Genomic DNA, 20,000 nt, shown 5'->3' with positions numbered 1-20,000 from the left:
CAGCTGTATAAAAGATGTTTATGTGAAAGGATTTGGATTAAATTACATCGCAGGAATAATGGCATTGGCATACACCATACATCTCCCCCCAAAAAATGAAGAAGAAAATAAAAATGACTCGTATATATGCGACTCAATGAGCCAAATCATTTGCAAACGACACGTCACACATCACTACAGAACTCATGGTAATATCTGGAGCACTACAGCTCTGTGCTTTGGCTCAGTTTGTGTCTCGCAGTTTGAGAGTAATAGATTCTTCCTGCAACCCAAAACCCATGAAAGATTCACTTCGTGTAATCGAGTCGATTCAGAGTCGAATCAAACTTCACACACTGCCTGTAAATAAATTAATCATCTTTAAGAATCACAACTGAAAATAAATGAATCATTTATACCTATACTACATGTGAAATTAAATGGATCATGTTTAATAATCACAAGTGAAAATTAATGAGTCATTTATATGAATCACAAGTGACAATAAATGAATCAAGTTTATGAATCAAATATGAAAATTAATTAATCCTTTATACGAATCACAAGTGAAAATAAATTAATCATGTTTAAGAATCAAAAGTTCAAATAAATGAATCATGTTTAAGAATCACAAGTGAAAATGAATGAAACATGTTTAAGAATCACAAGTGAAAATGAATGAATCATTTATATGACTCACAAGTGAAAATGAATGAATCCTTTAATATCCATACCCAGCATTCCCTGAGCTCCATTCAGCTTATATTCAGCACGGAATTTCAACATAAACATTACATTAAAGGTGTATTGGTGTAACATGTAAGAAGAGACGGATTGGACAGTGAGACAGTCTGCGTCTGAGCGATTTTTCCACTGAAGACACCCAGGTGATGTTAATATACGACATGTTGTGGGATATAAGGCACATTCCTGGAGTTCCTGGCTACAGCGAGTTATTCACGTTTTAACAAATGCGTCAGGTTTCTTCCAGCTGGATTTACGTCTTGTCCTCTCCTGTATTTGTCCCTTCATCTTCCAGCTGTTTTCTTTTCTGAGGTAAATCCCTATTAATCACGGTGAGTTAATGTGCGGAGAGAAATGGCCGACCTTGGTTACACTAAATGAATCAAACGAGAGATCAGCGTCAGAATGAAACAAAATCTCACAGGCAGACGGCCATTACTCCGACATTTTAGCATGAAATCCTAATTGTCCATTCATCAGGAAGCTCTGATTGTGTTCCCATACCACTCTTAAAGCATTCTCCATGATCTTCGGACCTGTTCCAGTTCATTATTCACTCCAGCAAAGTTCACAAGATCAGCTGACGTTTAAGTTTTAATAAGAGATTAGATGTAAAAGGCTGTTTAATCGTGTCATCTGGAACAACTGTGACTTTGCTAGGTATTTAACATGTTACCTAGCACACCAAAAAAATATTTAAAGCCGGGTTTTCCGGCTCATACCTGAGAAACTCCTTCACTGTTTATTCTTCAATTAGCAAGAAGATTAGCAACTTCATGTGCTGGCGTTTTTAACCTAACTCTTTTCTAACAACAAACCGCTCCTTTACAGCGCTAATAAGCAAGCAAGCTAGCTAGTTCAACATTGATTTCACAGATTAGCCACATGGGCTCACTCCTCACTTATCCTACAGATGCACCTATAAAAGGTTAGTTAAAGTTCTGAAGTTACCTAGCAAATGATAGCAATAGCTAGCATATCGGAATCTTTTCATTTATTTGACAAAGGTTTCACAAAAATACACGTGTGTGTATTGGACAGTGATCCCGTAGTATCTTCATTTCCATTTTCTTCTATCCCTTACGCAAAAAGTACATACGTTTTACACATACACATGAGGTAAAAGTAGGAAAAAATGAATCATGTTTAAGAATCATGTGAAAATAAATGAACCAAGTTTAAGAATCATGTGACATAAACCATGTGAAAATAAATTAATCGTTTAAGAATCACAAATGAAAATAAATGAATTGTTTAAGAAGCATGTAAAAAACAAATTAATCATGTTTAAGACTCACATGTGAAAAGAAATGAATCATATTTAAGAGTCATGTGAAAATAAATGAATCATGTTTAAGAATCACAAATGAAAGTAAATGAATCGTTTAAGAATCACGTGAAAATAAATGAACAAAGTTTAAGAATCAAGTGACAGATAAATCATGTGAAAATAAATGAATCATGTTTTAAGAATCATATAAAAAAAAGAATTATGTATAAGAATCATATGTGAAAATTAATGAATCATGTTTAAGAATCATTTGTGAAAATAAATGAATCATGTTTAAGAATCACATAAAAAAGAATCATGTATAAGAATCATATGTGAAAATAAATGAATCATGTTTAAGAATCGTATGTGAAAATAAATGAATCATGTTTAAGAATCAAATAAAAAAGGATCATGTTTAAGAATCATATGTGAAAATAAATGAATCGTGTTTAAGAATCACATAAAAAAATTCCTGCTCGTGTTCTGCTTTACTAACATGCTGGCTAACATTCTCTGCTGCTAACACTGCTAGCGTTCTGTATTGCTAACACTCCTGTTAGTGTCCTTTATTGCTAATAATATTGTTAAACCTCTGTATGGCTAACACTCATGCTAGCATTCTGTATTGCTAATATTCCTGTTAGCATCCTTTGTTGCTAACACTTCTGTTAGCGTTCTGCATTGCTAGCATCTTGTTGTTATGGGACTCTTTAGCTAAGCAGTCGAATCCACACTATACCATTTGGTAAAGGTTGTGTGAGGGGGGTGGTGGGGGGTATAGTGTCCCAGACAGGTATTTGAAATGAAATATTACACAGATCATAAGTGTGTACCGAGAGAGTGTATTAATGTACATACTCACATGCGCGCACACACACACACACACACACACAGACACATGATAGCTGTGTGTGTCGGCCATATTTCAGGTCTTTGTTGCCATGTTGGTGAAATGTTGATATGGATTTGACCTTGTGGGACAGGAACGGGTCATCTGATAGCCGAGTTGGGGGGTGTCCCAGTGTGACCTCACCATGACCTCTGTTTGTTTACACAGACTGGTGAGACTCTCTTTGAAACCTATATTCTCTCTCTCTCTCTCTCTCTCTCTCTCTCTCTCTCTCTCTCTCTCTCTCTCTCACACACACACACACACACACACACACACACACACACGCACACACATACACCAAACTTTAGGTGATTTCCCCAAAAAGTGGCCTGGATATATAATATTACATAAAAAAGGTGTGCGGTCCACAGTGCACTGATGATGGTGTTTATGTGGACTATATAGTGAATAGGACGTGTGGTTTGGGACACGCCCACAGTGATGATGATGGTGTTTATGTGTATTATATAGTGAATAGGACGTGTGGTTTGGGACACGCCCACAGTGCACTGATGATGGTGGTTATGTGGACTATATAGTGAATAGGACGTGTGGTTTGGGACACGCCCACAGTGCACTGATGATGGTGTTTATGTGGACTATATAGTGAATAGGGTGTGTGGTTTGGGACACGCCCACAGTGCACTGATGATGGTGTTTATGTGTATTATATAGTGAATAGGACGTGTGGTTTGGGACACGCCCACAGTGCACTGATGATGGTGGTTATGTGGACTATATAGTGAATAGGACGTGTGGTTTGGGCCACGCCCACAGTGCACTGATGATGGTGTTTATGTGGACTATATAGTGAATAGGGTGTGTGGTTTGGGACACGCACACAGTGCACTGATGATGGTGTTTATGTGGACTATATAGTGAATAGGGTGTGTGGTTTGGGACACGCCCACAGTGCACTGATGATGGTGTTTATGTGGACTATATAGTGAATAGGGTGTGTGGTTTGGGACACGCCCACAGTGCACTGATGATGGTGTTTATGTGGACTATATAGTGAATAGGGTGTGTGGTTTGGGACACGCACACAGTGCACTGATGATGGTGTTTATGTGGACTATATAGTGAATAGGGTGTGTGGTTTGGGACACGCCCACAGTGCACTGATGATGGTGTTTATGTGGACTATATAGTGAATAGGACGTGTGGTTTGGGCCACGCCCACAGTGCACTGATGATGGTGTTTATGTGGACTATATAGTGAATAGGGTGTGTGGTTTGGGACACGCACACAGTGCACTGATGATGGTGGTTATGTGGACTATATAGTGAATAGGGTGTGTGGTTTGGGACACGCCCACAGTGCACTGATGATGGTGTTTATGTGGACTATATAGTGAATAGGACGTGTGGTTTGGGACACACACAGGTTTGGAATGTTTGTCATGTTATTTAGAAGGTTAAAGGTTAGGGCTATCTCACTAACCCCTCCCTTCCACCTAGGGTGAATCTAAAGTGCCCCTGAATGCCCTCTTGCCCCAGTAAGGGCACTTCTGAGCCTTAATGCCCTCAGGAGGGTAATATTGATCATAGAGGACTCTCAGTAGGGATACAGCTCACTTCACTTCCACTCTGAATTTATTTGTTGATGCACAAGGCGTGAAATTGTCCACTTCACTGAGCTCACTTAAACGCTGACTCTCTGGAGAACAGCCCTGAGGTGATGGTGTCACACCCTGGTCACTAGGTAGTACACTATTTTGGTGGGCCACTAAAATCATTGTGGACCAGAATAATTAGCACATCACTGCTGTCTCACCTCTCTGTGACCTTTAAACCCTCATCCCTGACTGAGAACATACTCACACGACAGACCAGCTGCATCACCAACAGACAGACCAACAGACAGACAGACAGACAGACAGACAGATAGATAGATAGATAGATAGATAGATAGATAGATAGATATATCTATAGATCAACAAATATACAGGTAGAAAGACAGATGCACATTTAGACAGATAGACACATAAATAAACAGACAGAGGGACAGATAGACAAATTAATTAATTAACAGATAAAAAGACAGATAGACACACGGACAGACAAATAAGTAAACACATACTGCAGACAAACAGATAGACACAGATAGATAGATAAATAAATAAACAGATAGACCGACAGAAAAATAAACAGATAGACAGACAGATACACAATTAAACAGATAGACAGGCAGATAGACAGACAGATAAATAAATACACAAATAGGCAGACAGAAAAATACACAGATAGATAGATAAATTAATAAACAGAGAGACAGACAGATAGAAAGACAGATAGACAGACAGATAAATTAATAAACAGATAGACAGACAGATAGACAGACAGATAGACAGACAGATAGAAAGATAGAAAGACAGACAGATGAATTAATAAACAGATAGACAGACAGATAAATTAACAAACAGATAGACAGACAGACAGATAAATTAATAAACAGATAGACAGACAGACAGATAGACAGACAGATAAATTAATAAACAGATAGACAGACAGACAGATAGACAGACAGATGAATTAATAAACAGATAGACAGACAGATAAATTAATAAACAGATAGACAGACAGATAGATAGACAGATAGATAGACAGACAGATGAATTAATAAACAGACAGACAGATAAATTAATAAACAGATAGACAGACAGACAGATAGACAGACAGATGAATTAATAAACAGATAGACAGACAGACAGATAGACAGACAGATAAATTAATAAACAGATAGACAGATAGATAGACAGACAGATGAATTAATAAACAGATAGACAGACAGACAGATAGATAGATAGACAGCTACATTAATAAACAGATAGACAGACAGATAGACTGACAGATAAATTAATAAACAGATAGACAGACAGACAGATAGACAGACAGATGAATTAATAAACAGATAGACAGACAGATAGACAGACAGATGAATTAATAAACAGATAGACAGACAGATAAATTAATAAACAGATAGACAGACAGACAGATAGACAGACAGATGAATTAATAAACAGATAGACAGACAGACAGATAGACAGACAGATGAATTAATAAACAGATAGACAGACAGATAAATTAATAAACAGATAGACAGACAGATAAATTAATAAACAGATAGACAGATAGATAGACAGACAGATGAATTAATAAACAGATAGACAGACAGATAAATTAATAAACAGATAGACAGATAGATAGACAGACAGATGAATTAATAAACAGATAGACAGACAGACAGATAGATAGATAGACAGCTACATTAATAAACAGATAGACAGACAGATAGACTGACAGATAAATTAATAAACAGGTAGACAGATAGACAGACAGACAGATAGACACAAGGACAGAGAGACAAATATGAATATTTTAGACAGATGGATGTTATTGATGTAGCTGGTACACATTCATGCACAGTGTAAACACACACTGACAGCAGAAATGAGACAGAACTATCCGGAACTTCAACATTTACCCTTAGATGTGCTGACAAATTAAAAAAAAAGAAACCTCCACATGATTTTATTACACTGTAATTACACTTATCCAACACCGCTAACCAAACTTCTCACAGACCATGGAGTTGGCATAGCGCGTGTTGCTAACAGTCTCAGACTCGCTCAGGACTTCCTGTGTGGCGTCACCTGTCCTGTTCTGTCCTGAATAAAAACACAGTGTAAAACAGCAAATGAACCAGCAACCCTTCACACGACACCCGAAACCTGAACAACCACTTCAGCTCTGTCTGTGTGGTCTGAGGGAGGAGAGTAAACACGGCCGACGTGCTCGCTGGGTGGCTCTCACACAACCACGAAGTTAAATATGAAAGCTAAGCTACACCTGAGAACTAGAATTAATAAAAACAACGAGAAACCATATCCTAAAAACAGGAAACCATTAGGCTAATTCTCATTAAGAAATGACAGACGCTAATCCTGCATGCTAACATTTGATAAGAGTTTTTCAACCTCTTTAAAAAAATGAGTGTGTTGTCAAAGGTACTTACAGTATACGAGAAAAGAATCATAACTGACTACGATATAAATAAAATGTTTGCATAGCTAGAATTAGCTAAAATGCTAATTAGCAGTTGGCATGATGGCTAACATACAATAAACCAACAATGTGCATAAAATAGCATTCACAGATAAATATCTGAGTATCAAACATTTCCAAAGGATCCCAACTGAAAACATATATATCACTAGAGACTTCCACTGGTTCTTAATGGGTTCTAATGTGCTTCTGTAATGGTCTGTAATGGTAATTTAATGAAATGTGTTGTTCCTAATGGTTCCTGATGGATCACATTTTGACTCATTTTACAGATTTTTAACTTTCTAACCCTGCGCATATGGAGGAAAGTGTGTGTGTGTGTGTGTGTGTGTGTGTGTGTGTGTGTGTGTGTGTGTGTGTGTTGAAACACTGATGTCCTCAGCAGCTCCTGTTACTGAGGTTTAGTCACGCTGTGCTGATTTATGTAAGGCGTGGAATCAAACTACACACACACACACACACACACACACACACACACACACACACACACACACATACACACACACCTATGTAAGAGGACAGGTGACACAGTGAAGATGGTTTTTATGTCCAACATAAGTGTAGAACTTAAAGGAAACATGTAGAAATAAAAAGCACATAATGTCCCCTTATTACACACACACCCACACACACACACACACAAACCTAGGAGGATGAAGATGAAGGATAATCCCATGAACCTTTCTGTCACTGTTATGAAGATTAGTGGGAACTCAAGTTACATTTAGAACCTCATCCATTCCTGAGGAGAGACGTAACCACCATCATCAGTGCACTGTGGGCGTGTCCCAAACCACACGCCCTATTCACTATATAATACACATAAACACCATCATCAGTGCACTGTGGGCGTGTCCCAAACCACACACCCTATTCACTATATAGTCCACATAAACACCATCATCAGTGCACTGTGTGCGTGTCCCAAACCACACGCCCTATTCACTATATAGTCCACATAAACACCATCATCAGTCGACTGTGGGCGTTTCCCAAACCACACACCCTATTCACTATATAGTCCACATAAACACCATCATCAGTGCACTGTGGGCGTTTCCCAAACCACACACCCTATTCACTATATAGTCCACATAAACACCATCATCAGTGCACTGTGAGCGTGTCCCAAACCACACGCCCTATTCACTATATAGTCCACATAAACACCATCATCAGTGCACTGTGTGCGTGTCCCAAACCACACACCCTATTCACTATATAATACACATAAACACCATCATCAGTGCACTGTGGGCGTGTCCCAAACCACACACCCTATTCACTATATAGTCCACATAAACACCATCATCAGTGCACTGTGTGTGTGTCCCAAACCACACGCCCTATTCACTATATAGTCCACATAAACACCATCATCAGTGCACTGTGGGCGTTTCCCAAACCACACACCCTATTCACTATATAGTCCACATAATCACCATCATCAGTGCACTGTGTGCGTGTCCCAAACCACACACACTATTCACTATATAGTCCACATAAACACCATCATCAGTGCACTGTGTGCGTGTCCCAAAGAACCTGCTCTTATATTCCACTGATTTTCCACCCTGTATTGTGAAACATGGCTGTTTGTTTCACACTCAGTGGTGTGATGGTGATCATGTTCTCCTGCAGAAGCAGACTACACGCTGTGTGTGTTAGTTTAAACAGAAACACCAGCGTCGCGTCTCTCTGTCTCTCCGATGTTCATCAGTATCCTGTTAGTTTGTGTTGGACACTGCTCATGGAGCTGTAACAACCTGCTGTTGTTTCGTTTCTGCTGGGTAAATCGGCTAATCGCTAAGATAACACACACACACACACACACACACACACACACACACACACACACACACTAAGTATACAGAGTTACTATGTTTCAGCTACACTAATGTTAGTGCTTTAAAGTTTTATCACTGACTGGATCAGCAGAGATGATAATAAACACCACACACTCGAGTGGGATCGCTTACACACATTAAAGAGCCGGCTCGGGTTGACGATGATGACGATGATGATGATGATGATGATGATGATGTTTTATAATGAGGGAAATTCCTTACTCAAGTTGAAGTGTTTGGTCAGAGTAAAAAGGGCAGCTTAAAATTCCTTCCTCAGCGTATCGAGGTATTAAACATTAAACTGAGCACCGGGGAGTGGAGGTTTTTTTTTTTTTTTTTTTACTGAAATGTAGTGAGAAAAGGACAAAAAAGAGTTTAAAACTCTTTAAGTCTTATGTGTACCCTTAACTTTTTAAACTTTACTCATACAGTACACATGCAATATACACCTGTTAAAAGAACCGCAGTTTTCATTTCGAGTGTATGCGTGTGTGTAGAATATGCAAATGAGGCAGTCATTAAATATGCACTCATTTGCATATGATACAACTTTTCCATATTAGCAAAAGGACTTTAACTCGGATTTTGTTGTCGTTTTATTGTGATCACACGCCCGATAGCAAACTCTGTGCAACACACAACAATAATAAAGTAATGAAATTACAATGAACAGAAACGCCAATCGCGTGTATAAGCGCAGATACGACGTCGCTTATAAAATAAATAAAAAAGAACAGCTGAGAAACGTCACGTCCTGAGCGAACGGAATGCCATCGTTTAATTAAATACACATTTAAACATGAACAACGCAATACTGTGTTTTAGGAAGTAATTAATCTTCCAACAGCCGACGATATTTAACGTGGAGGTTTAACCACGCGCACTGAAAAAAACAACAACATCGTTAACTATGTTAACGTAACAAGGTCGGGATAAAAGTATAAAAATAAAATGTTTACATCAATAATCATCGTTTTCATGAAGAAGTTTATGGATGGATAATATTCAAACAATAAAATAATGTCATTAAAATTCTAAGCAAAATCACCATTTTATTGGCACATTAAAGGAAAGAAAATACAGATTTTTTTTTTTTAAACTTCCTTTAGATGAAATGAAATAGTTTGTAGTGTTGATGCGTACATGTTGTGTAGATCTTTACTTTTAGTGTGTGGATCTGAGACGTTTTTCATCTCTGAACAGAATGGAGGTAAATGACAATGTGACTCCAAAACGTTCACTTCACTGAAGCGATGTTGGACTTACACTTTACAGTTCTGTTGCTCTGAGAATGTAGAGAGAAGCTGTGCGAGCTCACCGAGTCTCTGATCTGCTCCGAGGTCATAATTAGCGAGCGGCCAGTTAATGCTAGCGCTAATGGACACAGCTCAGCTGTCATGCCTTGAACACAAAGCCCTGAAATCACACACAGCACACAGGAGAGCTCTGACGCCTTTATCATCATCATCATCATCATCCTCATTAAGATCATCATCCTCCCCCTCCGAGCAGCTTTGAAACTCAAACTCTTTCGTCTCTGACCTGTGATGACAGCGAGAGATGTTGTCTGTTTGCTTAGCATTAGCGCTCTGCTCCTTTCTGCACTATAGAGAAGGAGGGTGGGGGCAGTGGGGGCAGTGGGGGCAGTGGCGGGCCGTCGGTCTGAAGTTTTAACCTCCGAAGGGGAGATGCCGGTATTGAGATGGAGCTGAAGTGAAGCCTGGGGTTGGAGTGCAGTGTTTATGTAGGCTTAGACCTCAGAGAGCAGTAGAGGCAGAAATCTCAGACTTAGAGATCTCACTAACCCTCAGAGTAACATTATACCAGGCCACTGTTTCCACTGATAATAACACCGAGCCTGGGGCAGAGAGCCGAGAGATCCCCGAGGACCGGACACACACACAAGAATAACTTTATTCTCCAGAACAGAGCTGCGTTTATTCATCTCAGATTAGTAACAAATCATATATAAGGAATCGCGTCATGCCAAGTATCGAGAAATCAAAAACACAAAAACACACACGCGCACACACACACACACACACACACACACACACACACACACACACACACACACACACACACACACACACAAATTCACACTAATGTACACTAATATACGAAAACCCCACAAATTGACAAAAAGCAACAAATTTAAATAGAAAACACATTTACAATCACCCCAACAAATTTACCAAAAAATTAAACATTTACAAACTTACAAAAACAACAAAATTTACAATAAACAACAAAATTTACAATAAACAACAAAATTTACAATAAACTATGAACTTACCATAAAAAACAACAAATTTACCATAAAAAACAAATTTACAGAAAACAATGAACTTAAAACAATAAAAACAGTGAACAATAAAAGAACAACTTTTATTGTACTTTGAACAATAAAAAACAACAAAATTTTACAATAAACAATGAATTTACAATCAAATGAAAGATTTGCAAAAAAAACAAATGTATTTAGAAAAAAAATCAACTAATTTTCAAAAAATAACAAATACCTAAAAAATTACAAAACACAACAAATTTACAAAAAAACCCTGATTTAAATAAAACAACAACAACAACAACAAATTTTCAATTAAAAAAAAAAACACATTTACAAAAAAAAACAATACATTTACAAACAAAACTCACCAATTTAAACAAACCAATGTACAAAAACAACCCCACAAATTTACACAAAAAAGTCATTTAAAAAACGACTGTTATAAAAGCAAATATATGATATGTACATGGCCCTGAGTATACAGTGTAATCATAAGAAGAACAGGGGAAGGAGAGTGTCACTACACTAAGGACTTATCTTAACTTTGAAACGTCATTTTTTTTTATTATAAAAGTCTTCTAGCTACAATGGCGCTTGTTTTGGTCATAGTTCAGACTTGTGTCAGATATCAACCACACTTATTATTACCAAATCATCTAAACGTAACCAGATGCACCAGACTGGTTTGGTGAAATCTGGATTAAGATGTTTGCTTATGATTAAATAAAGAAACTATATGAACATTAACACACACACACACACACACACACACACACACACACACACACACACACACACACTTCAGTAACTAAGTTCTGGTGAACGTGAACCCTGCGCCCTGTTCACACTCTTCAGCATGACCCTCGGGGTTAAGCGCGCATCTTTCCCAAATCTACATCCTCATCGGCCGTGTTTGGAGGAAGTTCCACTGGGCGTGACGGACACGTCGTATATTTCATCAACTCCACACCTGGAATTGTACTCCGACTCGAACGCCTGGGATGTGAACTCCTGACGCCTAAAGGTCGGAGGTCAAGTGGCCTTAGGAGTAAAACACTGGTTGGCACCAGCAGTGCTGGGATGAAGTGGAAACGAGGTTGTTCAACACGTGTGAAATGTCGAGCTTGACTAATCTGAACCCTTTACTCATGTAAGAATGTCTACATCAGGAGTAGCTGTGTGTGAACACACGCACTCACTATAATCACACACTAACACACACTCACTATAATCACACACTAACACACACTCACTATAATCACACACGAACACACACTCACTATAATCACACACTAACACACACTCACTATAATCACACACTAACACACACTCACTATAATCACACACTAACACACACTCACTATAATCACACACTAACACACACTCACTATAATCACACACTAACACACACTCACTATAATCACACACTCACTATAATCACACACTAACACACACTCACTATAATCACACACACTCACTATAATCACACACTAACACACACTCACTATAATCACACACTAACACACACTCACTATAATCACACACTAACACACACTCACTATAATCACACACTCACTATAATCACACACTAACACACACTCACTATAATCACACACACTCACTATAATCACACACTAACACACACTCACTATAATCACACACTAACACACACTCACTATAATCACACACGAACACACACTCACTATAATCACACACGAACACACACTCACTATAATCACACACTAACACACACTCACTATAATCACACACTAACACACACTCACTATAATCACACACTAACACACACTCACTATAATCACACACTAACACACACTCACTATAATCACACACTAACACACACTCACTATAATCACACACTAACACACACTCACTATAATCACACACTCACTATAATCACACACTAACACACACTCACTATAATCACACACTCACTATAATCACACACTAACACACACTCACTATAATCACACACTAACACACACTCACTATAATCACACACTAACACACACTCACTATAATCACACACTAACACACACTCACTATAATCACACACTAACACACACTCACTATAATCACACACTCACTATAATCACACACTAACACACACTCACTATACTCACACACTAACACACACTCACTATACTCACACACTAACACACACTCACTATAATCACACACTCACTATAATCACACACTAACACACACTCACTATAATCACACACTCACTATAATCACACACTAACACACACTCACTATAATCACACACTAACACACACTCACTATAATCACACACTCACTATAATCACACACTAACACACACTCACTATAATCACACACACTCACTATAATCACACACTAACACACACTCACTATAATCACACACTAACACACACTCACTATAATCACACACGAACACACACTCACTATAATCACACACGAACACACACTCACTATAATCACACACTAACACACACTCACTATAATCACACACTAACACACACTCACTATAATCACACACTAACACACACTCACTATAATCACACACTAACACACACTCACTATAATCACACACTAACACACACTCACTATAATCACACACTAACACACACTCACTATAATCACACACTCACTATAATCACACACTAACACACACTCACTATAATCACACACTAACACACACTCACTATAATCACACACTAACACACACTCACTATAATCACACACTAACACACACTCACTATAATCACACACTAACACACTCACTATAATCACACACTAACACACACTCACTATAATCACACACTAACACACACTCACTATAATCACACACTAACACACACTCACTATAATCACACACTAACACACACTCACTATAATCACACACTAACACACACTCACTATAATCACACACTAACACACACTCACTATAATCACACACTCACTATAATCACACACTAACACACACTCACTATACTCACACACTAACACACACTCACTATACTCACACACTAACACACACTCACTATAATCAAACACTCACTATAATCACACACTAACACACACTCACTATAATCACACACACTCACTATAATCACACACTAACACACACTCACTATACTCACACACTAACACACACTCACTATAATCACACACTCATTAAAGAGCTAAAACATTTCCGTCTAGTAACAGAAAGTTAAGGTTTAAGTTTTTATGTAGCTAGAGTAATTATTATGTCAATGCAAGGTCCTCAGAAGGATAGTAAGACGTGTGTGTGTGTGTGTGTGTGTGTGTGTGTCTGGCTGAGGTATTGTTGTGTGTATTTATAACTCAGATGTAATGTACAGTGTTGGGGTGAAGGAAAGGACACGAGTGTTACACGTGTTACAGTATAAGTGCTTTTGAATCCGTGACGTTTCAGAAAAGGCAGTGTATTTCTGCGGATGTGAAGCTTGAGCCGGTTCGAGCCTGTGATTAAAGCCCTCAGAATATTTCATGATGTTCTGCTATCTTCCACTATGAACAGCATGACGTAATCGTAGAGCAAGCAGATGTCATGCACTCGGCAGCTGGACGTGTTCCACATGCGAACACACTACGTCACCAAGCCTGTGATTGGTCGATACGAGCGAGGTTTGCACAACCTGGTTCACACAGGTTTCCCTAGCAGGCTAAACTAGCCATCGTCAAACCTCGGTTTGTTTAACGCTCTGTGTCTTCTTAAAAATGAAGCTGTTTTAGCACTTGTTTTAGCAAAGTTAAAACAAGAAGATCGTGATACAAGACCTACAGTCACATGGCACCAAACATGCAACAGGCTATAAACAACAGACGCTTAGCAACTAAACAAAGACCTTAAATAGGGAAACTAATTAAAGGGAAACCCAAAACAGGACATGTGACAACGTCATGTGATCTGAAGTACTCTGATGGGGCTGATGGGTAATGAAGACCAGGGTGGCCATATCATGGGTAAAAAAAAGTTCTCACATGGCATAATCTCCTACTTTACAAGGTTCCTTTACTATATTTTGCTCTTAAATGAATAACAAACGTGTCTAACAAGCATCCATGATAATATCACAAATACATAAGGATTTGTTAATCACTTACTCATGCAGAGTGTATTTATTTTAATTCAGAATTTTCTTTCAGTGACACCCCCAGTCAATATAATTGATAACATGTCGTTAAATGAGAACTTTTCTTTACGTTTCTTCTTCATGTAAGCTTCGGGAGATTCCCATGACGCGACTTCCTGTTGAACACGTGACTTGTGACATGGAATACTCCAAATATTTCATAGGGGTGAACGTGTTCAGGTAACAGGGTCTGGTGTTTGTGAGTTCGGATGAGACTAGCATGGCCTTGCTCAGACCTAAAACATGATTCAGAATGTTGACTACTCTCTCTCTCTCTCTCTCTCTCTCTCTCTCTCTCTCTCTCTCTCTCTCTCTACCATGAGGATTGTCGTTCATCTTGGTCTCTGAGAAGTGTGTGTGTGAGGGGTTTTGAGAAGTTTCTGCGAGACTCATATCCACACACTGCCATCACGTCACTCTTTTTTCATTTCTTGCTCTTGTTTAATTGTTTATGACAAGATTTCACAACTACGAAAGTCTAAATCTTCCGACAGCTCCAAGGTGTGTCACAGTGTTGACGTTCTCGATATGCCGGACCCTGCAAAAAAGCTGTCTTAGCGGTTTGGTGCTAAATCTAACCGCTAAGTGTTCTAATTTTCTTATTAATTTACCAACACTCCTGAGGTAAATGTCACGGTGTCTTTATGTTGCCTGTATATAAAAAAAAAACAACCAATCAGGTGTATGCTAGCAAAGTGTAATCATTTAATCAATAATTTACCAACACATCTGAGGTAAATGTTAATGTTCCTGACATTTCGGTCTTATTACTGTGTTTGTATATTGTGTGATGGTTGGTAATCGTTGATATGGTAGTGACAGTACTCCCGTTTCATCGCACCACCCTGTCACTCGGTATTACTTTTCATGTCCTTGGTGTTTTATTGATCTGAGAGGAGTGGATTGTGGGTCTGCTTTTATTTATTTATTTATTTATTTATGCTGTATGCCGACAGATTCTCTGATTCCGCAAAAAAAAAAAAAAAAAAAAAGCGTAAACAAACGTGCGCTGAGCATAATCGTCGAGCTTATACGCTAAACAGCCTTGCACTCTGAGACACACTTATTGGTCCAGCATGTTACAATCAGCCGTGAAGACGATATTTAAATCGCCTGCTATATGTTCGAGACATGTTCTGGCTTTTATTAGAGGTGTTAATGTGTATTTTTTAAAGGCCCATTAAAAAAAAAACCCTGTGATGTCCTGCGACAGCTAGCACGCGGATAGGGTTTCACGCGCTATATTTAAGTCGCCTTGTGTCACCGAGCTATTTAAACGCCAACACACGGTCTTACAGTCAATAAGTTAAGGACATCCAGGCTGAACGCACCATGATGGACCTTTTCGAGACCAATACGTATCTTTTTAACGATCTGCGCTACCTGGAAGCAGACCATGGAGCCCTGCAGCACCTGGACATGCCGGAAGTTTCTCCACTGTATCAGGAGGACGAGAGTCCTGAGTCTCCGAGCCAAGATGGCGGAGAGGAACATGTTTTCGTCCCGAAGGCCTTAAAGCCGCACTGCGACGGACAGTGTTTAATCTGGGCCTGTAAAATCTGCAAGAGGAAGTCGGGCCCGACGGACAGGCGGAAAGCGGCGACTCTGCGTGAGAGACGGAGGCTGAAGAAGATAAACGAAGCGTTCGACGCGCTGAAGAGGAAGACGGTGCCCAATCCGAACCAGAGGCTTCCCAAAGTGGAGATTTTACGCAGCGCCATCAGTTATATCGAAAAACTCCAGGACTTGTTGCACAACCTGGATGAGCAGGACAGGCTGTCAGAGGACGGGACCTTTAACAGGAACCCCAGAGAACACAACGTAAGAACCTCACAAAATTCCCAAACACCTGCTACAAACAGCTACAACTCTAATTCAGTATCATAGATGAACATCTCAACAACACTGTCCAAGGACATTGTTAGAAATCTGAAAAGGTACATGTTTTTGGAAATATTACCGTAAAGCCACTCCTAAGAGAGGGTATAAACTGATGAATACGTAGGAACAGTTTAAACAAAAAAAAACCCCAGAAAGAATATAGAACAAGAGAAGGGGGATTTAATAGAAATACTTAATAAAAAGTTTTTATTTATTGATTGTCTTTTCAAAACTCAAACACTTCATAATCACAAAAATAGTAATAATAGTTGTGTAGCAATAAACGTATCAAGATAATCTAGTAACAATAAAGAAGCAATAACACATTTATTATCGCAATAAGTGATCAGGTATTTATTAAATAATGAAAATAATACTTAAAATAAAACGTTAATACGGACTTTCCCAAGCTAAAGGACAATTTCATGTAGGAATTGTTAAAAACAAGAAATTACGACCAAGTAAGTCGTAAGACGTGCTAATCTTGAGGTTGATTACTCTCATTTGGCCAACTCCATTATCATTTATGTCATTTATACTTCTGAGCAGGTGAGGGTTAAGGGCCTCGCTCTAAGGGCCCTGCAGCGGCAGCTTGGCGGTGCTGCGGTTCGAACTCACCACCTTCCAGTTGGTAGTAACGTCTTACCCATTAAGCTACCACTGCCTCAGCTATAATCTATAACATTATAATGATTTAAAAAGAAAGAAACTGTTTCTCGGAGGAAAGAATTGATACAAATCTGCTGTGTTTGTACAGAATCTCCTACAGCATGTCCTCCTCAAACCATTCTTCTCACTGGGAAATTCCGTTATGATGATCACAAGCGTCATTTAAACAAATATCCAAATAATCTTAGCAAAGCCCTTACTGGTCCTGCTCTAGAGTGAATGTTTTATCCCGTTAGCAGAGTGAAACCGTTCGAACTGAAATGATTTTTGTGTATTTAGGTGGTTAACGGTGAGTATCGATGGAAAAGCACATGGCAGGGAAACTCAGATCATTCCAGTGCAGAGTCGTCTTATAGAGAAGGTTTGTACAATCAGTTTTACTCTTCTCTAAATGTACTGTGTTACAGAACGTGATACGACGTGATGACATAATTACGTAACGGAACACGATGACATAATGGTAGAACGTGATGACATGAGGGTATGATGGGTAACAGGATGATGACAAAATGACAGAACAGAACGTGATGATATAATTACATAAAGGAACATGATGACAATGATAGAATGCGACGACATAATGACATAACAGAACAACGACAAAATGATAGAACAGAACGTGATGACATAACCTCAATTCCAAAAAAGTTGGGACAGTATGGAAAATGCAAGATTCACTTCACCCTGTACTATATTGTAGACACATTATTAACACATTATTTGATGCTTTACTTTGTAAATGTAGTTTATTTTTGAAAATATACACTCATTGTGACACACTGCAAAAAAGTTGGGACGGTCGACTGTCAATCACTGTGTAACATCAGCTTTTCTTCTAATAACGCTTATTAAGCGTTTGGACGCTGAGCGAAGACTCCAGTTGGTTAAGTTTAGCGAGCGAAATTTTCCCCCATTCATCTATTGTGCATTTCTTCAGCTGTGTAACTGTACGGGGACTTCGTTACCTTATTTTGCGCTTCATAATGCATCACATGTTCTCAATGGGAGACGGGTCAGGACTGCAGCAGGCCACGCTCGCACCCGCACCCGCTGCTTATGCAACCGTGCGCTTGTAATCTGGGCACAATGTGGTTTGGCGTTGTCCTGCTCTGGATGGAAGCATATGCTGCTCCAAAATATGTACATATCTCTCTGCATCAATGGTGCCCTCACAAGTTACCCCCCATGCCGTGGGCACTGACACGCCCCTATGCCATAGGCACTGACACGCCCCCATACCATGACAGATGCTTGGATGGTCCTTTTCCTTCCGATTTGAACTGTCGACTTGCCGGACCACAAAACACAATTCCACTGTGCTACTGTCCATCTCAGATGAGACCGAGCGCAGAGAAGTGGGCGGAGCTTCTGGACAGTGTTGATGTATGGCTTAGTAAAGCCTTAACTTGCATCTGTGGATGCAGCGGCGAATGGTGTCGACTGACAAAGGTTTACCAAAGTATTCAGTATGTGAGGATCTCCATTACAGACTCATGAGGGTGTTTAAGACGGTGACGTCTGAGGGATCGGAGATCACGCGCATTCAGAAGAGGTTTTCGTCCTCGCCCTTTACGCACCGAGATTTGACCGGATTCCTCGACTCTGTAGAAGGTGAAACACGCAAAATCCTCCCGATTTGTCTTTGGGGAATGTTGTTCTCAAACTGCTGGATTATTCTCTGATGCATCTGTTGGTAGATCGCCGAGCCTCGACCCGACCTCGCTCTTGAAGGACTCGGCCTTTTTTGGAGGCTCCTTATATACACTGATTAGACGATCGCCTCACCTGTTTCACATCACCTTCATTTTCAACTTCTCACATCGTTATTCGTCCATTACTGCCCCCGTCCCAACTTTTGTGGAACGTGTTGCATGCATCAATTTCAAAATAAACATTTATCTTCAAAAAACTATGCAGGTGATTAGATAAAACATCAAATATCTTGTTTTTATACGTTTTTTTTTTTGTTTAAATACCAGTTAAAGTACATTTACAGATTAATCCTCTGTGTTTTTATTAGCATTTTCCATACTGTCCCAACTTTTTCACATTTTGGGTGAACATGATGATGTATTGATAGAGCATGATGATGTATTGATAGAACATGATGATGTATTGATAGAGCATGATGATGTATTGATAGAGCATGATGATGTATTGATAGAACATGATGATGTATTGATAGAACATGATGATG

General features: G+C 39.1%; 1 protein-coding gene across 2 annotated transcripts in view; it reads left to right on the top strand.

Annotated features, from left to right (window-relative positions):
- Positions 1-16,525: 16,525 nt before the first annotated feature.
- myf6 (myogenic factor 6) overlaps positions 16,526-20,000 on the top strand; it is an 8,871-nt gene continuing 5,396 nt past the window's right edge. Inside the window, exons 1-2 of one of the 2 annotated variants that reach the window (XM_017493745.3) lie at positions 16,528-17,074; positions 18,083-18,164. In XM_017493745.3, the coding sequence (XP_017349234.1) occupies positions 16,586-17,074; positions 18,083-18,164 (571 nt within the window). In that variant the 5' untranslated portion in view covers positions 16,528-16,585. Of the gene's footprint in view, positions 17,075-18,082; positions 18,165-20,000 lie in introns of both variants that reach the window. The other variant, XM_017493746.3, reaches the window with a different exon arrangement.

The sequence above is a fragment of the Ictalurus punctatus genome, chromosome 19 (assembly GCF_001660625.3).
Source record: "Ictalurus punctatus breed USDA103 chromosome 19, Coco_2.0, whole genome shotgun sequence".
Taxonomy (NCBI): domain Eukaryota; kingdom Metazoa; phylum Chordata; class Actinopteri; order Siluriformes; family Ictaluridae; genus Ictalurus; species Ictalurus punctatus.
This window is presented reverse-complemented; position numbering and strand designations above follow the sequence as displayed.